General features: G+C 26.0%; 2 protein-coding genes across 2 annotated transcripts; one reads left to right on the forward strand and one right to left on the reverse strand.

Annotated features, from left to right (window-relative positions):
• Positions 1–272: 272 nt before the first annotated feature.
• LOC100209689 (protein FAM133A) lies at positions 273–12,214 on the forward strand. Its single transcript, XM_065790952.1, has 4 exons — positions 273–470; positions 2,222–2,465; positions 2,659–2,779; positions 12,002–12,214. The coding sequence occupies exons 1-4, from the start codon at positions 329–331 to the stop codon at positions 12,158–12,160; spliced, it is 666 nt and encodes a 221-aa protein (XP_065647024.1). The 5' UTR covers positions 273–328; the 3' UTR covers positions 12,161–12,214.
• LOC100213173 (calumenin-A) lies at positions 12,207–13,870 on the reverse strand. The gene is made up of 4 exons (XM_065790951.1): positions 13,577–13,870; positions 13,251–13,448; positions 12,991–13,172; positions 12,207–12,889 (listed from the first exon to the last, which is right to left on the reverse strand). Exons 1-4 carry the CDS (start codon positions 13,787–13,789, stop codon positions 12,574–12,576), a joined length of 909 nt encoding a protein of 302 aa, XP_065647023.1. The 5' UTR covers positions 13,790–13,870; the 3' UTR covers positions 12,207–12,573.
• Between the last annotated feature and the right edge of the window lie 1,919 nt (positions 13,871–15,789).

Consider the following 15,789-nt stretch of genomic DNA (forward strand, 5'->3'; position numbering starts at 1 on the left):
TTGTTTTAATTTGGTATGCAAACAGCTTATTTTTTTACAAATTACTACTTTTTTACAGAAATCACATACTTTTCTCTACAAATGGTCTACTTTCTTATGCAAACAAGAAAATTTATTACACTTACTGCTTACATAATGATGGACAAAATATACACTTTATTATTCAAAATCATTTATAATAATATAACAAATATCAGATATTCCTAAAGAAAAAAAAAATTTTTTGTTAATTTACTTTTTTTTTTATTTGGTTTAATTTAAAATTTCTTTCATATATTTATATCATAACACTTAATATGGTGATTAGTTGTGAAAGTGTTGTTTAAATATGGGTCGACCTATTTCAAATCGTAGATCAGATTCAAGTGTTGAAGGGAAAATATATGATTCATCTTGCTGTGACAAGAAAAAGGACAAAAAAAGGTTTTATAAAAGTGAATTTCAAAAACAAATTGGCAATTCCAAGACAGGTTATTTTTTTCTTTAACATTATTTGTTATTGTTATTATAATTATTACTTTTATTATTGTTATTATTATTAATATTATTGTTACTAACATTGTTGTTATTATTATTGTTATTATTATTATTATTATTATTATTATTACTATTATTATTATAGTTATATACTTTTTACAAACACTACTAATAAAAGTCATAGCAAAGAGCAGCCATAGTGGTTAGCGCACTTGTCTCAGATGCTAGAGATCTGTGGTTCAACGCCACCTATTGGCAAGTTTTATAACATCGGTAAGGAAGGAGGCATGGACTTTCTTTCAAATGCTCTACCGCTGTGTTCTGTAATAAGACCATAAGGACTTCTTGGGGCACATAAAAAAAAAAGGTTTAAACATTAAAATAAAAGGTTTCCATTAAAATTTATTTTTATAATTGCTCTATTTTTTTAGTAATTGTTTTTATCATTATTATTATCACTATTTTTTGTTTGGAATTTTTTACACTTGGTATATATGATCATAAGGCATTGTAAATGCCAATAGATGCAAAGAAAGTAATAAGATCTAGATAGTACACAAGAATGTACTCTGAATGTATAAAATCGGATATAAAATCCAGCAGTAAAGAAAGATCTCAAAGAAAAATGTGTAGGATTAATGTTCCATATCAGTAAGAGTGACTTCAAGTATAATCCAAACAATCAACCCTTTATACAGGCAAGTGATGCTATTCTGTTTTATCAAGCTCTCCAAACTATTATTGGTGAATCTATTATTTCCCTGAGGACGGTGTTTCACCTACATTAGTTCACTACTTGATTTTAATTGGATCTTACAGCACCAATATATTTTATATTATCTTTCCGCTCTTTTTGTGTATTTACATATATTATATATGCGTGTATATATTTTATACTTTGCATTTTTTTTATGTTTGTTCTAAATGTATATTTATTTGATTATGTATGTGTACTTTTATATACTTACACACACACCATTCATCTTTATTTCAAACGCATCATTTGGTTTTAATTGTTATCATATCATTGAAACAATCGGATAAGGCGCTGAGTTGGGCTGTTGCGTGAGGTTTAAGTGTCATTTTTACTACATATTCATTATCTCACTTATAGTCCTAATAGTTTGATAACCATTTATATTATCTCAGTTATAGTCCTAATAGTTTGATAACTATTACCTATACTCCTATTATGGATTGTTTGGTTATAATTGATATTTACATTACTCTTACTGATATGGAAGATTGATCCCGCACTTCTCTTTTTCAGATCTTTTTTTCCTGCTGAATTTTATATCCAATTTTATGCAGTGTACATTCTTGTACTATTAAGATCTTTATATTTTCTCTGGGTCACATACACGGCCCATTATAAGCATACGCTGCCCATACTAAGCATACATTAACTTCAGATTAGTAATTATTACTATTTGTAAATATTCTTGATCTAAGAACATTTTAGAATATACTGATTTTGAAGGTTGTAAAAAGGGCACTGATCTGAGATAAAGGAGATGCAATACTCAAATATTTATACTTTCTGTTATCAAATAATAATTGATAACAAAAAGTTTAAATACTAACTTTACTTGCAAATATTACATACAATAAACAAACTCATAGCTATATACAAAAACTTAAAACTAATATATTGCTGGGAGGGGGGGGGGGAGGAATTATAAAACTAAGATTTACCATTTTTTGAATGCTTTTATTTTAAATAATATTATTAACTCATTTTTAGGTCAAGGATTTGCTGCTCTTCAAAAAAGAAAAATATTAAAGAAATTTAATAGGTCATTTAAAAAAAAAACAACTAATCAGTTAGCTTCTCCTGTTGCAATCAAACCTTTATCGAATATAAAAGACTCTTTTTTGCAACCTTTATCAAACATAGAAGACTCCCTTCTTCAGGATACATTAACTAATTCTAGTGCAAATGAAACTATTAAAACAGAAATCTTCTCTTCAGACAGTTTAAGCTCTGCGTTAGTATTTATTACGTTTTATTTTTTTTTAATTGATTATTGCTTCAGTTTCATTTATGTCTTTCTCCTTCGTGCCTCTTGCACAAAAAAAGATGTTTGTAGTATATGTTTTTATTGATTCTATTGAACACGTTACAATTATAAAATTTCCTTAAATGATTTTAAAACTATTTTTTATTTTTTACAAGTTTAGTGATGCACCAAAGATTTTGTCGAAAAAAAAGAAAACAGAACAAAGCAAAATAAAAAGTAGTTATCAAAGAATAGAAATTGACTATGAGAAAGTTCATGAAGAAAGACGCAAAAAATCAGAAGTAAGTGCATAAAGGTTTAAATAAAATCTAAAGTAAGAACTTGAAGGTTTAAATGAAAAAATCAGAAGTAATTGAAATTTTTAATGAAAAAAAAATCAGAAGTAATTGAAGATTTAAGTGAAAAAATTTAAAGTAAATTGAAGATTTAAGTGAAAAAAGATCTAAAGCGGTTAATTAAAAATTAAATTTTTAGACCTCTACCAACCAAAGAAAAAAATGTGACTTTTTTTTTATATTGAAGGCATGATTAGAGAGACACTAAATCTTATGCGAACAAAAAAATTTATTGCAAAAGATAAACTTTAAGGTTTTTTATTAATTATAAAATTTTTTATTAATTAATTATAAAAGTTATTTTTTATTAATTAGTTGATTATAGAGGTTATTTTTAATTAATTAATTATTATAAAGGTTATTTTTTATTTATTAATTATTATAAAGGTTATTTTTTATTAGTTAATTAATTATAAAGGTTATTTTTTATTAATTAATTATTATAAAGGTTATTTTTTATTAATTAATTAATTATTATAAAGGTTATTTTTTATTTATTAATTATTATAAAGGTTATTTTTTATTAATTAATTATTATAAAGGTTATTTTTTATTAATTAATTAATTATTATAAAGGTTATTTTTTATTAGTTCATTAATTATAAAGGTTATTTTTTATTAATTAATTATTATAAAGGTTATTTTTTATTAATTAATTAATTATTATAAAGGTTATTTTTTATTAATCAATTAATTATTATAAAGGTTATTTTTTATTAATTATGTTTTTCATTAATACTTTTATGACAATTCGGAAAAAAATCTTAATTGCTTGATAGCTTGCGAGCCGGTAACCTGTGTTAATGTTCTTTTTGTACATAAATAAACAAATTTGTTAACTTATTTATAAACTGTTTTTAAAAGCATTAGTACATAAAAAAAAGCAAAAGAGTTTTAATTCGGCTATACGCATGTTTTTTCACTTTTACAACTATAACTAAAGTATTCTGTGGGAAAACTTTGAGTTTTTGTTATAAAAGATATATATATTTAATTATGGAAAAAGATAAATGATAATATTGGTATAAATGATGAGGTATATATTTTTTATTATTAAGGTAGGTTTTACAATATAAAAATTTCAATTATTTTAAGATAAAATTAACTATAGGAAATTATATTGAATTTTCATTAATGAAAAAAACTATTTTACAAAAAAGTTATTTTCTTTTTTGACAATATATAAAAATAGTATTGCATATTTTTTATAAACCTTTAAATAAAACAAGCTTATTGGACTGTTTTAATAATTCAATTATTATTTTATGCAATTCATGTCTAGGGTACAGCTGACCATATGAGTAAAGACACTATGTTAAATACTTTTCAATATATTTTTTTATGTATGGATTTATCCAACGCACCAAAACTTTAAAAACGTGCTAACATTTTTCAACAATCTTAAAAATATTATAGGATGGAAATATTAAACCACCCAGGTTTTTTAAATTTTATAAAACTTTTCCATGGTGAACTGCAAAATATAGAGTATTGATGATCCTCTGGACAAACCCTGTTGAGAAATCAAACTATTTGCGCATGTCAGACATTTTTACTATGAAGTTCTCTAACAAAAAAACTTGCTATATACACAAGTATAGCTTCCTCACAAACAGAAGAAGAGGCTGATTAGAGCCAACTAGCAAGGTCTTTAATATAGTTTGAATCCTCACTAGATATTTTATTTTGTTCAATAAGAAGATATATCTTTTTACTCCACTTTAATAAAAAGATTTACCCAGAAGATCTTTAGTCAAAAGTAAGACAGTTGCTAAATTTTGATCATATAATAAAGTTTCTTAATAAAATTCTTTTTAAAGCAGATTTTAACTGACATACATCTGGATTGTTATTGAAATGTTAATAAATGTTAAGGAAAACGAATACAAGCAAATAGCAATTCAATGTGATCTTGTGACATTTTATATATCAAAGTATATATATATATATAAATATATATATATATATATAAACATATATATATATATATATATATATATATATATATATATATATATATATATATATATATATATATATATATATATATATAAATATATATATATATATATATATAAACATATATATATATATATATTATATATGTATATATATATATATATATATATATATATATATATATATATATATATATTATGTATATATATATATATATATATATATATATATATATATATATAATATATATATATATATATATATATATGATGAGTAAAAGTAAAAATTAACTACTAAAAGTTAGGGTCTCAAAAGAACCAGAATTTCATCGAGATTTCAGAAATAATAATGGTTTCAAATAAAAATGAATTGCTTAAATTCTACATACAAAAAAACAACAATTTTTAACTAAAAATTGAAAAGGATATATATATATTTATATATATCCTTTTCTATATATATATTTATATAATTTAATATTACTCTGTTCTTTTAGAACATTGAGCACTCTGTTTGTAGAATACACTAGCATAATTTATATATATTTATATATATATATTTATATATATATATATATTTATATATATATATATATATATATTTATATATATATATATATTTATATATATATATATACATATGTATATATATATATATATATACATATATATATATATATATATATATATATATATATATATATATATATATATATATATATATATATATATATACCTATATCTATATCTATATATATATATGTGTATATATATATATATATATAATATATATATATATATATATATATATATATAATATATATATATATATATATATATATATATATAGATATATATATATATATATATATATATATAGATATATAGATATATAGATATATAGATATATAGATATATATATATATATATATATATATATATATATATATATATATATATATATATATATGAATTAGTAAAAAAAATTTTTAATATTTAGACATTCTTCCTGATAAACCTACTAATGGAGAAACACTGTGTAGAAGAAAGAAAAAATTAGATAAGTGTTTTTACAAATTTATTATTGCTCTGTTCTTTGAGATCATTGAGAACTTTGTTTGTAGAATACACTAACATAATTTATATATTTATATATATATATATATATATATATATATATATATATATATATATATATATATATATATTTATATATATATATATATATATATATATATATATATATATATATATATATATTAGGGGTAGTCAGTTTGAGGAAATTTTCGAATCTAAAATACCATACACTCTAGATTTAGGGCAAATGTTGAAAAAATAACTCCCAAAAAATTTGAGCTCAACAGGTCCACTCTATCCTTACCTCCTAAGCACTTTTTTAGAGGAAAAAATTCTGAAAAAGCATCAAAAACAGTTGGTTTTGCAGGTCCAGGGGGAAAATTAAAAAAAATTGGAAATTTTTTTTTTCTGGGATGTTTATTTTCACCTATATATTTTAGCAATAATACATGGTATGTAGTTTTTTTTCAAAAAAAAAAAATTCTTGTATTTAGATTTAAAAAAATTACAATATTTGATAATAGTTTCATGTTATTAAATTAAGTTTCAAATGCAAAGAAATTCAGTTGTGTTTATGTTCATTTTCACCACTTTTCTTCCTTTTGTCAAGTAAAGATAAGCTTTCTGCATATTTACTTTTAGAAAGTTTGTTTGAATGTCTTCCAGGTGTTCTGAAAGCACAACACATTTTTTCAACAGTTAGCAATATGTTCTGTTTATCTTCCTCGTTATTGTATCGATGAATAAATTGCTGCATCATTCCAACTGATCTTTCTGAATGGTCATCTACTACAATTAAAGATTTGGCATAATTCTGAAAGCTTTTAAAAGCAGATTGAGTAAACCAAAACTCAGGGGGAAGCGAAAGCCAATCTTTTATCCTTTGTTCCTCTAATCCAATTCTATCAAACATAAGATATGAAAATTCATCAACCAACAGAGCAAGTGAAGAAGGATGTTCACTGTTTAATTTCTTTTCCCATTTCTGTTTTATCTTTTATATCTATTTTTGATTTGTTTTTAGTATTGTACCATGCTGTAATTGGCATTTTAAAAGTAAGAATTGCTTTTGCAAGATTTGCTTTCTCCTCAAATGACATATTATTATCCAATAGAGCAAAAGGAATCATTGTTGAATCTAAATACCAACTATGTTTGTAAAGAGAGCTTAAAATTGCATCAACAGCATCTGATTTGGCACAAAGTTTTTGGTACTGTTGCATTTGGTGTATTGCTTTTATATCAAGAAATGGAGCTCTAATAGCGTCATTAGCCTGTAAATACCATTTGGCATAAAAGCAAACTATAAATTCACTTATTAGCCTGATTTCTGTTTTGAGTTTATTATTCTGGTTTACAAACTCAAGATGGCTGGAAAGAAGCTGTAGCTTTAGGTAGTAAAGTGCTTTGGATAAGAACCTAACATGATGCTCCAGATTTTCTTAGTGTTACTAAAGATGAAGAAAGGTAAATTACGAGGAGTTCTGCAAGCTCCTTTCCATCATCTCTGATAAAATCTTTACTTTCTTTTCCATTTGTAATGTGTTCTTGGCAAAAGTTCAAAGACTCTTGCACAGCTTTCTCAAGAATAGTTCCCCTTACTACTTTCCAATCAAGCTTTATCAGTTCTGTTTGATTGTAATTAAAATCAGGATTTTCAAAATTTGTTTTAAAAATGGGATTATCTGGTTCTGTGGAATGTTCATCTGAAACTGAATTACAAAAATGAACCATTCTTAATTCACATAGATGATGTCTGCATGCAATAGGTAAAAGATATTTGCCTAAATTGTTGGATATTCTAATTAAAGAACCTTTCTGTAACCCAATGTTACTTGCAGTAGTATCAAAACATATTCCTCCTACTTTGGATTCACAGTTGTACTCCTTAAGAAGGTCCATTACACCATTGCATTGATCTTCACCAGAGGATGATGGTAAAGGAAGTACTCCAAGCAAGTGTGTCTCACCTTCAATATTTACAAGTACAGCCAGTCTATCAGTTTTAATTCTTTTTCCTTTGTTTAGTTCAATTAATGTTTTGCATCAAAATGCACTATGCATGGGTATGGGGTTTCATTCAATGCTTGTTGAACATCTTCTTTTGATATCATGCATATATTATGATTTGCATGTTTCATTTTTCTAGCTGCTGTAGACTGGCTACATTTGAAATCTGTCAGATCAGCTCCTGATTGAGTTAGAATTGCACCTGTAACTTTACATAAAACACTTGGAGAAATATCACTAATTGTAGCCATAAGAGCTACATTACCAGCAAAAACATCTCTGGGAATTTCAGCAGTGACTTTTTGTTGTAAAGGTTTCCTTTTAAACCACTCTCCAGGATCAAAATCAGTATCACTCAAGGAGTCCTCACTAGTATCTTTATTATTTTAAACATTAGTTGTATCCTCTAATTCTTTATATTGTTGTTTCACTTGCTGCTTTCTCTTTCTGCTACTTTCCATTACCTAAAAATGTAACAAAAATTTACTACTTATTAATTTTAATTTAATTATACGAGAGATTGAAATAGTGAGTAAACATCATTTTTTTTGTTTAGCTATTTTTTTTTTTAAACCGTCTTAAGTGGCATGTAAATTGTAAGTAAGTTGGCTAGAAAGCTTAGCAATTTTTTTTTTTTTTTTTGGTTTAAAAGAAATACCTACTATTTTTCTGTACTTCTTATCTTCTGATCCAAGCATAAGTCTTCTTTCCCCTTCTTGGTCCTCCAGAAACTCCAAATCCTCAAGCTTGTTTGAATCAGATCTTTTTTTGTCATTTTTTATTGTACTCCTAAGATAAGGAATGCAAGCCCAGAATAATTTGTTCAGGTAAACTTTAAAATCTTGTTGCTTTGCTAAATCTACAGCGGATCCCCTTTTTTCATGCTTCTTAAGTTTTGAATATTCATTGTCCAGATTTGATAGATTTTTTACTAGACTTTGATCGTTTAGTATAAAAAATCCAGCTTTAATCCATGGCTCTTTTACCTTGGCCAAAATGCAATCACATTTACTTTTCATTGCACATCTTTCAAAGTTTTTCTGAGGAGGACAAGCAAGAATAATGACTTTTTTTGATGTTCTTGGGAAAAATGATTGGTTGTAAGCTAAGTGCTGCAGTATTTCCATCCCTGTTGGAAGCTGACAGCCTTGTTTACAAAAAATTAGAAATAAAAAGTTAAGCTAAATTTTTTACCTTAAGGGTTTCATTCTAAAACTAATTATTACCTTTAATGGCTGGCTTTGCTTCTTCGATAATGAATAATTTTTTTTTAGACCTTAGTGTTCTTTTACTTCCTATTTTCTGACGACACTCTTCTTCTTTATACATATTTATTTTCTGACCACACTCTTCTTCTTTATACATATTTATTTTCTGACCACACTCTTCTTCTTTATACATATTTATTTTCTGACCACACTCTTCTTCTTTATACATATTTATTTTCTGACCACACTCTTCTTCTTTATACATATTTATTTTCTGACCACACTCTTCTTCTTTATACATATTTATTTTCTGATCACATTCTTCTTCTTTATACATATTTATTTTCTGACGACACTCTTCTTCTTTATACATATTTATTTTCTGACCACACTCTTCTTCTTTATACATATTTATTTTCTGACCACACCCTTCTTCTTTATACATATTTATTTTCTGACCACACTCTTCTTCTTTATACATATTTAGATTAATCTATTTAATTTTTACTGACCTAAAAAATCAAACTTAAAATAATTATTGTAAACTAATTTACTATTACAACAAATGGAACCGTTCAATTGTTCCTTGAGCTACTAAAGCTGGGTCTCGTCAAATCTCCACCTTATAGAAATTACTAAATTTTATTGTAGATTTACATAACTAAAAAAGTAAAAAGTATATTTTTTGGATATATAGTTATAATCCTTTGTCAGTGACATAAATATGGTAAGTACGTTATCAAATATTGTTATTTTTTCAAATCTAAATATAAAAATATTTTTTTTTGAGAAAAACTACAATACCATGTATTTTTGCTAAAATATATAGGTAAAAATAAACATCCCAGAAAAAAAAATTTCAAATTTTTTTCATTTAACTTTACCCCTGGACCTGCAAAATCGGCTGTTTTTGATGGTTTTTGAGAATTTTTTTTCTAAAAAAGTGCTTTAGGGGGTAAGGATAGTGTGGACCTGTTGAGCTCAAATTTTTTGGGAGTTGTTTTTCCAACATTTGCCCCAAAGCTAGAGTGTATGGTATTTTAGATTTGAAAATTTCCTCAAACTGACTACCCCTAATATATATATATATATATATATATATATATATATATATATATATATATATATATATATATATATATATATATATATATATATATATATATATATATATATATACATACACAGTATCGGACAAAACAAGTGCAACCAAATAATGCTAATTTAGTTTCTTTATATAAAAGTGCTGCATTTTTTCAATTTAGAGAAATAACTATGTAACTGTTTAGAGACAAAGTTCTTCAAGTTTTATTCATCACAAAGTTCATTATTTGTACACAAAAATTAATAAATTAATCAAAAGTATTAAAAAAAGTTGATTTCCTTCTGGATAAAACAAGTGCAACTCGACAAAATGTTGACCAAGCTGTATTTCGCTATCAATATTTCGTGGCGAATCCTTTGTTGTCGATCACAGCCTTGCATCTTCAAGGCATAGATTCGATCAGGTGATCAATGAAAATTTGTGGAATCACTGCCCAGGCCTTTTGGATTTGTTCAAACAGTTGATCTTTATTACGAACACCTTCACGATTAATTCTGATTAGATCTCCCACAGGTTCTCGATAGGGTTGAGATCCGGAGATTGAGGCGGCTAATCCATCACCGATAAGTGGTTGTCGTGAAACCACTGCTTGACTACTTTTGCAGTGTGTTTCGGATCGTTTTCTTGCTGAAAAACCCATTTTATTGGCGTATTCCATTCAGCATGAGGTAACATAACATCTTTCAGGACATTTTTATACATGGCAATAACGTAAATTGAGGCGTTTTCCGGCCGGTCGACGTACACGGCAAATGTCATCGCTCCCAATGATGTTGAACTTCAATTCATCACTGAACAGAACAGTTCGCCATTTCTGCACATTCCAGTCAATATGAGATGTAGCAAACAGGAGTCTTTTCTTCTGGTTTTTTAGTGAAATCAGCGGTTTCTTTGCAGGGCGTCGAGAAAACAATCATGTCTCTTATATAGTAAAATGAACCTGTGTGAACCTGTTCTGGAAGATTCTAGATGCTTCTTTTCGATGCTTCTGGAAGCATCTGGATGCTTCTGGAAACTTCTGGATACTTCCTTTAATTATTAAAAAACTTCCGTGACGTTGGCACGGACCAGACTTAAGAAAATGAAACAAACCAAAAAATTTGCACTTGTTTTGCACAACGAAATTCTGCCTGTTTGCTGTCACCTGTCAGCTGATTGCTCATGTCATGGCATGCTATGACTCCAGACTCCTGAACTGTTTGCTGTGGTAATATAGTTCGTTTCGTTTTTAAGACATGTAAAATTAGGAACACTTATTAGCATTGTTCGATGTTAGTTGCAAATGTTTTGCAACCAACATCGAACTACAGTGTGTATATATATATATATATATATATATATATATATATATATATATATATATATATATATATATATATATATATATAATATATATATATATATATATATATAAATACTGATTAATATTGATTATTAAAAAAAAGATTTAAGCAATAGTTTTGGGTATATTAATATAAACTCGACTGTAGTTAATTACAGAACTCTTGTGTAGTATTTTGAATAACAGGTAATGAGTTGCTGTCTGCTACAGATGAGTAAAAGTTAAATATTGTCAGAATCCTCGCTTTCCTCGCTTTCTTTTTTAATAACTTTTCCTTCACCGAAATGGCACTAAAACTCGTGCAGCAATTTCAAATTTCCCAAAAAAATTTTCTTGGAGTCTCAAAAACGCCTTTTATGGGGGATTTTCATATTCACATAGCATGGTAAAACCGGCCCTGCTTGAGGCTGTAATATTCTTAGACAAGGCGTTACTTTAAATTTGTTCACTTTAAACATATTTTTTTAGGAAATACGTGCAAATATCAAAAAACACGAACAGGCAGTAGCAAAAAGTCTTGAAAAACGGAAAAAACTTGCAAAACGATTAAATAAAAAAACTTCACGAGGACAACCTGTTATGGCCACACGGATGGAACTGCTATACGAAAAGATTTCAAAACGCTAAAGTTTTTCGTAGTTTCTTAATAAAATTATTTAAGAATATAAAACCGTTAAATAAGTGATTTTTTTTTTCTTTTAAACAATTAATTTAATTTTTTTACATTTTTAATTAAACAATATAACTTGCATTTTTTTCATAAACAAGTAAATTGAACAAATACAATATAAACAAGTAAATTGAACAAATACAATAATTTTTCTCTAACCGAACAAAATAAAAATGATTTCATAAAAGCAGCCTAGAAAGTTTATCTACACAATAGAACAAGTTATTTAACTTGAATATTTTCGAGTGCTTGGTTAAGATATAATCTTTTATGAACTTAATTATGTGATTGATTTACTCTATAAGTTTCTGTAAAGGTACTTTTTGTCTTACGTTCAAAATACGTTGGGTCGTTTGATTTCTCACAAAATTTACAAATCAAATTTTAACGCTTTCCCGTGATCAGTTGCTGTGCTCCCAACAAAAAGATTATAATGGTCTAAGATTTCTTCATAACTAAGGTTATTATCGTTGTTATCGTCTGCACCCTTTATAAGGTGATTTGCTTCTTCCTTTGTTTCACTGAGTTTAGGCAAAACCCAATTGCGCATTTCGTCTCTGTCTAATTTTCCATTTCCATCTAGATCTAACGTTTTGGCAAAGTGTTTGCGATCTTCGACAACCCAATCCGGTGGGTTAGTTCGATCGTCTACATATTGTCCTAGAAACTCATTGAGATCAACCAATCTGGTTCAAAATATTAAAAAATAAAGATTTTTCAAAATTTTTTTTTTTTTTCAATAACAAATATTTTAACCGTAACGTTTTGTTAACAGTTATAATTTTACCTGTCCTTATTAACATCCATTTCGTCGATAATTTCATCTATTGCAATTTCTTGTAAACTTACACGAGTACTTTCTTCCGGATGTCGAAACATCATGTATTCTTCACGGTTAAGCTTCCCGTCAAAGTCTTCGTCAGCGACATTGAATTTATGCTTAGCGCTATTGATTTTTTCTCTCAGCTTCTAAAAAATTGAGTAAATTGTTTTTTACTACACTATTTTACAATTATTTCAATTTTTCCATAAATAGTAATAAAATACTTTATCAATCGAGGCTTCGTCGTCCCATTTTCCGTAATGAGCGTACTTGTATTCTTTCCATGAAATTTGTTTATCTTTGTTATCATCATCTCGATCAATGATCATATCGATTGATTCTCTCATAAAAGATTTTCTCTGATACTCGATCCATTCATGTAGTTCCGTTAATGATACAAAACCGTCGCCATTTTTATCAACCTAAACAACATGTCAAAACATTACCACTACAAAATCACACACACATTCACGCAAAATTCTTATTTTTTAAACAATTATTCCAAATACTAATGCCGCATATATTAAAAATAGTATTAAAAGGTTTTCACCTCTTTTATCATTATTTTTAAGCGTCTTTTAGCTTCACTTGGCTCCAATGTATCAAAGTCGTGTCCGTGGGATTTTCCAAGAAATGCATCGTGATCATAATTTATATTATGCCCTCCTTTTTGGTAATGTTCACTTTCAGAAACTCCGTGTTTATGATCTTCGTGACCAAATACTGCTATAAAAAATGATAAAATGAAAATAGATAAATGCATCTTGGCTTTGTCGACTATTTTTACAATTAGTTAGGTAAGCAGAAGTTTCTTCTGCCACGTTTTTTTTTAAATTATCTAAATAGTATAAGTTATCATCTGTGTAAACACTGTAACAAATAGTATATAATGCAAACAAAATCAATAATATTAAACATTTTTAAGATGTTGGTGTTTTTGTTATTCTAGTTATTGTGGGTGAATGAAACAGTTTTATTCATTCCTAACAATTTCAAATTGTCACTAACAACTAATTATACTGTTGCCATTGGTGATTAGTAATAAAAGAAATGATAACATTTTTTTATTTCTATACCATTGATATACTTTGTGTAGAAGTAAAGAGTAAAAAACAAACAGTTTTAAATAAAGCTAACAATGAAAATAAGAATAGTACCAATAATCAAATATATACATGTGTATGTATGTATGTATGTATGTGAATATATATATATATATATATATATATATATATATATATATATATATATATATATATATATATATATATATATATATATATATATATATTTATATATATATAATGCCAAAAAAATTTTTATGGTACTTTAACAAATTATAAGTTCAATCGTTTGCACAGTAGATGAACAGATAGAAAAAGTAAAAATTCAAAAATATATAAATATTTTCATTTTATTGCATAGTTAAATAAAACATTATCTTTTAAGCGAGCGACATTATTTTGCAAGCAAACTAAGCATTACTAATTTAATATTTTTATGGTCCAAGGCCAGTTATTTAACATTTGATATGTTTTGGCCAATATTTTCCCTTTTATGTTTGTTTTACCGTTAGTAGAAGTCTCATCTCTATTACTGATTTTTAAAAGTTATATTACGTAATTAATTCTATGTAGCAACATCAATAATATTTTATGTATTTTTTATGTACTTTATTCTGACTGATTATTTAAATAATTACGCCTCAGTAATACTTAGATTTATATACTTATATAAATATATGTACAAATTAAATTATTTATTTATAATATTTTTTGTAAATGTATACATGTAGTTCATTTTTTTAATATTGGATTTAAAAAATGAAACACATTGGTTATTTTTTTATATATTATACAAAAAAAAGTTAAATACACTAGGTTTTAATACTTTTAGTTTAGTTGCAAATGTAATTAATTTAAATTTTAACAATAAGCTATCAATTTTCACTTACCACCTTTGCCATATATGTAGGTGGCATATATGTAGAAACTCTAAAGTGTGTTTGAATAAAAAAAACAATGGGTGCAAAAAGAACTGTTTCTACAAACTGCATTAAATAATGAAGGCAATCCAGTTCTTATTCCAAATATAGTATCTGACAGATTCTAATTGATTTTTGATGATTTATGAGTAAAACGAAAAGTAGAAGATTTGCATCACAAGTTCATAATTTTCATCTTTAGAACTATTGTTTGCTACTGGTTGTAGTTTTCATCAAGATGGTAGGATAAAAAAAAGTTAAAGCTGTTTTAAATTTATCAGAATACAAACAGCCAATGCTTCTATTGTTCTTTATTCAACAGAAAAAATATTTGCTCTCATTCTTGATTGAGGATTTTTAAAGCTGTAAACTGTATCCTCTATCAAATGTTGTTTTAGATGCAAAAAAACATATTATTGTTAAATATTATTGTTATTGCTTATCATAAAAAATTTAAACTGCACCATGAAATTGATTTTGATAAATATAATAGGTCAATCGCTTTTATTTAAAGGATATCAAACATGAAACTTTTTCTTTTGCAAACAAAGTTAAGCCGTTTGCTAATCAAGAGAAGCATACAGACATAATAAACTGTATCATTATTTGAACCACAAAATTCATATATATTGCATACAAAATTTATATTACGTATTATATACAAAAAATTTGTTTCCAATTTTTTTTTCTAAGGTTTACTTTTTTTTTTATATATGAATAATGTCTATAAGATAGTAACTATAATATAGTAACTTCAAGAAATAAGCTAGTTTACATGG

This window comes from Hydra vulgaris, chromosome 02 (genome assembly GCF_038396675.1).
Source record: "Hydra vulgaris chromosome 02, alternate assembly HydraT2T_AEP".
NCBI lineage: Eukaryota > Metazoa > Cnidaria > Hydrozoa > Anthoathecata > Hydridae > Hydra > Hydra vulgaris.

Coding starts and splice junctions, on each gene's coding strand:
- LOC100209689 (XM_065790952.1), top strand. CDS start 329: ATGGGTCGACCTATTTCAAATCGTAGATCAGATTCAAGTGTTGAAGGG. Junction 471..2,221: donor AATTGGCAATTCCAAGACAG/GTTATTTTTTTC, acceptor ACTCATTTTTAG/GTCAAGGATTTGCTGCTCTT. Junction 2,780..12,001: donor AAAGACGCAAAAAATCAGAA/GTAAGTGCATAA, acceptor ATATTTTTTTAG/GAAATACGTGCAAATATCAA.
- LOC100213173 (XM_065790951.1), bottom strand. CDS start 13,789: ATGCATTTATCTATTTTCATTTTATCATTTTTTATAGCAGTATTTGGT. Junction 13,449..13,576: donor TAAAAATAATGATAAAAGAG/GTGAAAACCTTT, acceptor CATGTTGTTTAG/GTTGATAAAAATGGCGACGG. Junction 13,173..13,250: donor ACGAAGCCTCGATTGATAAA/GTATTTTATTAC, acceptor TCAATTTTTTAG/AAGCTGAGAGAAAAAATCAA.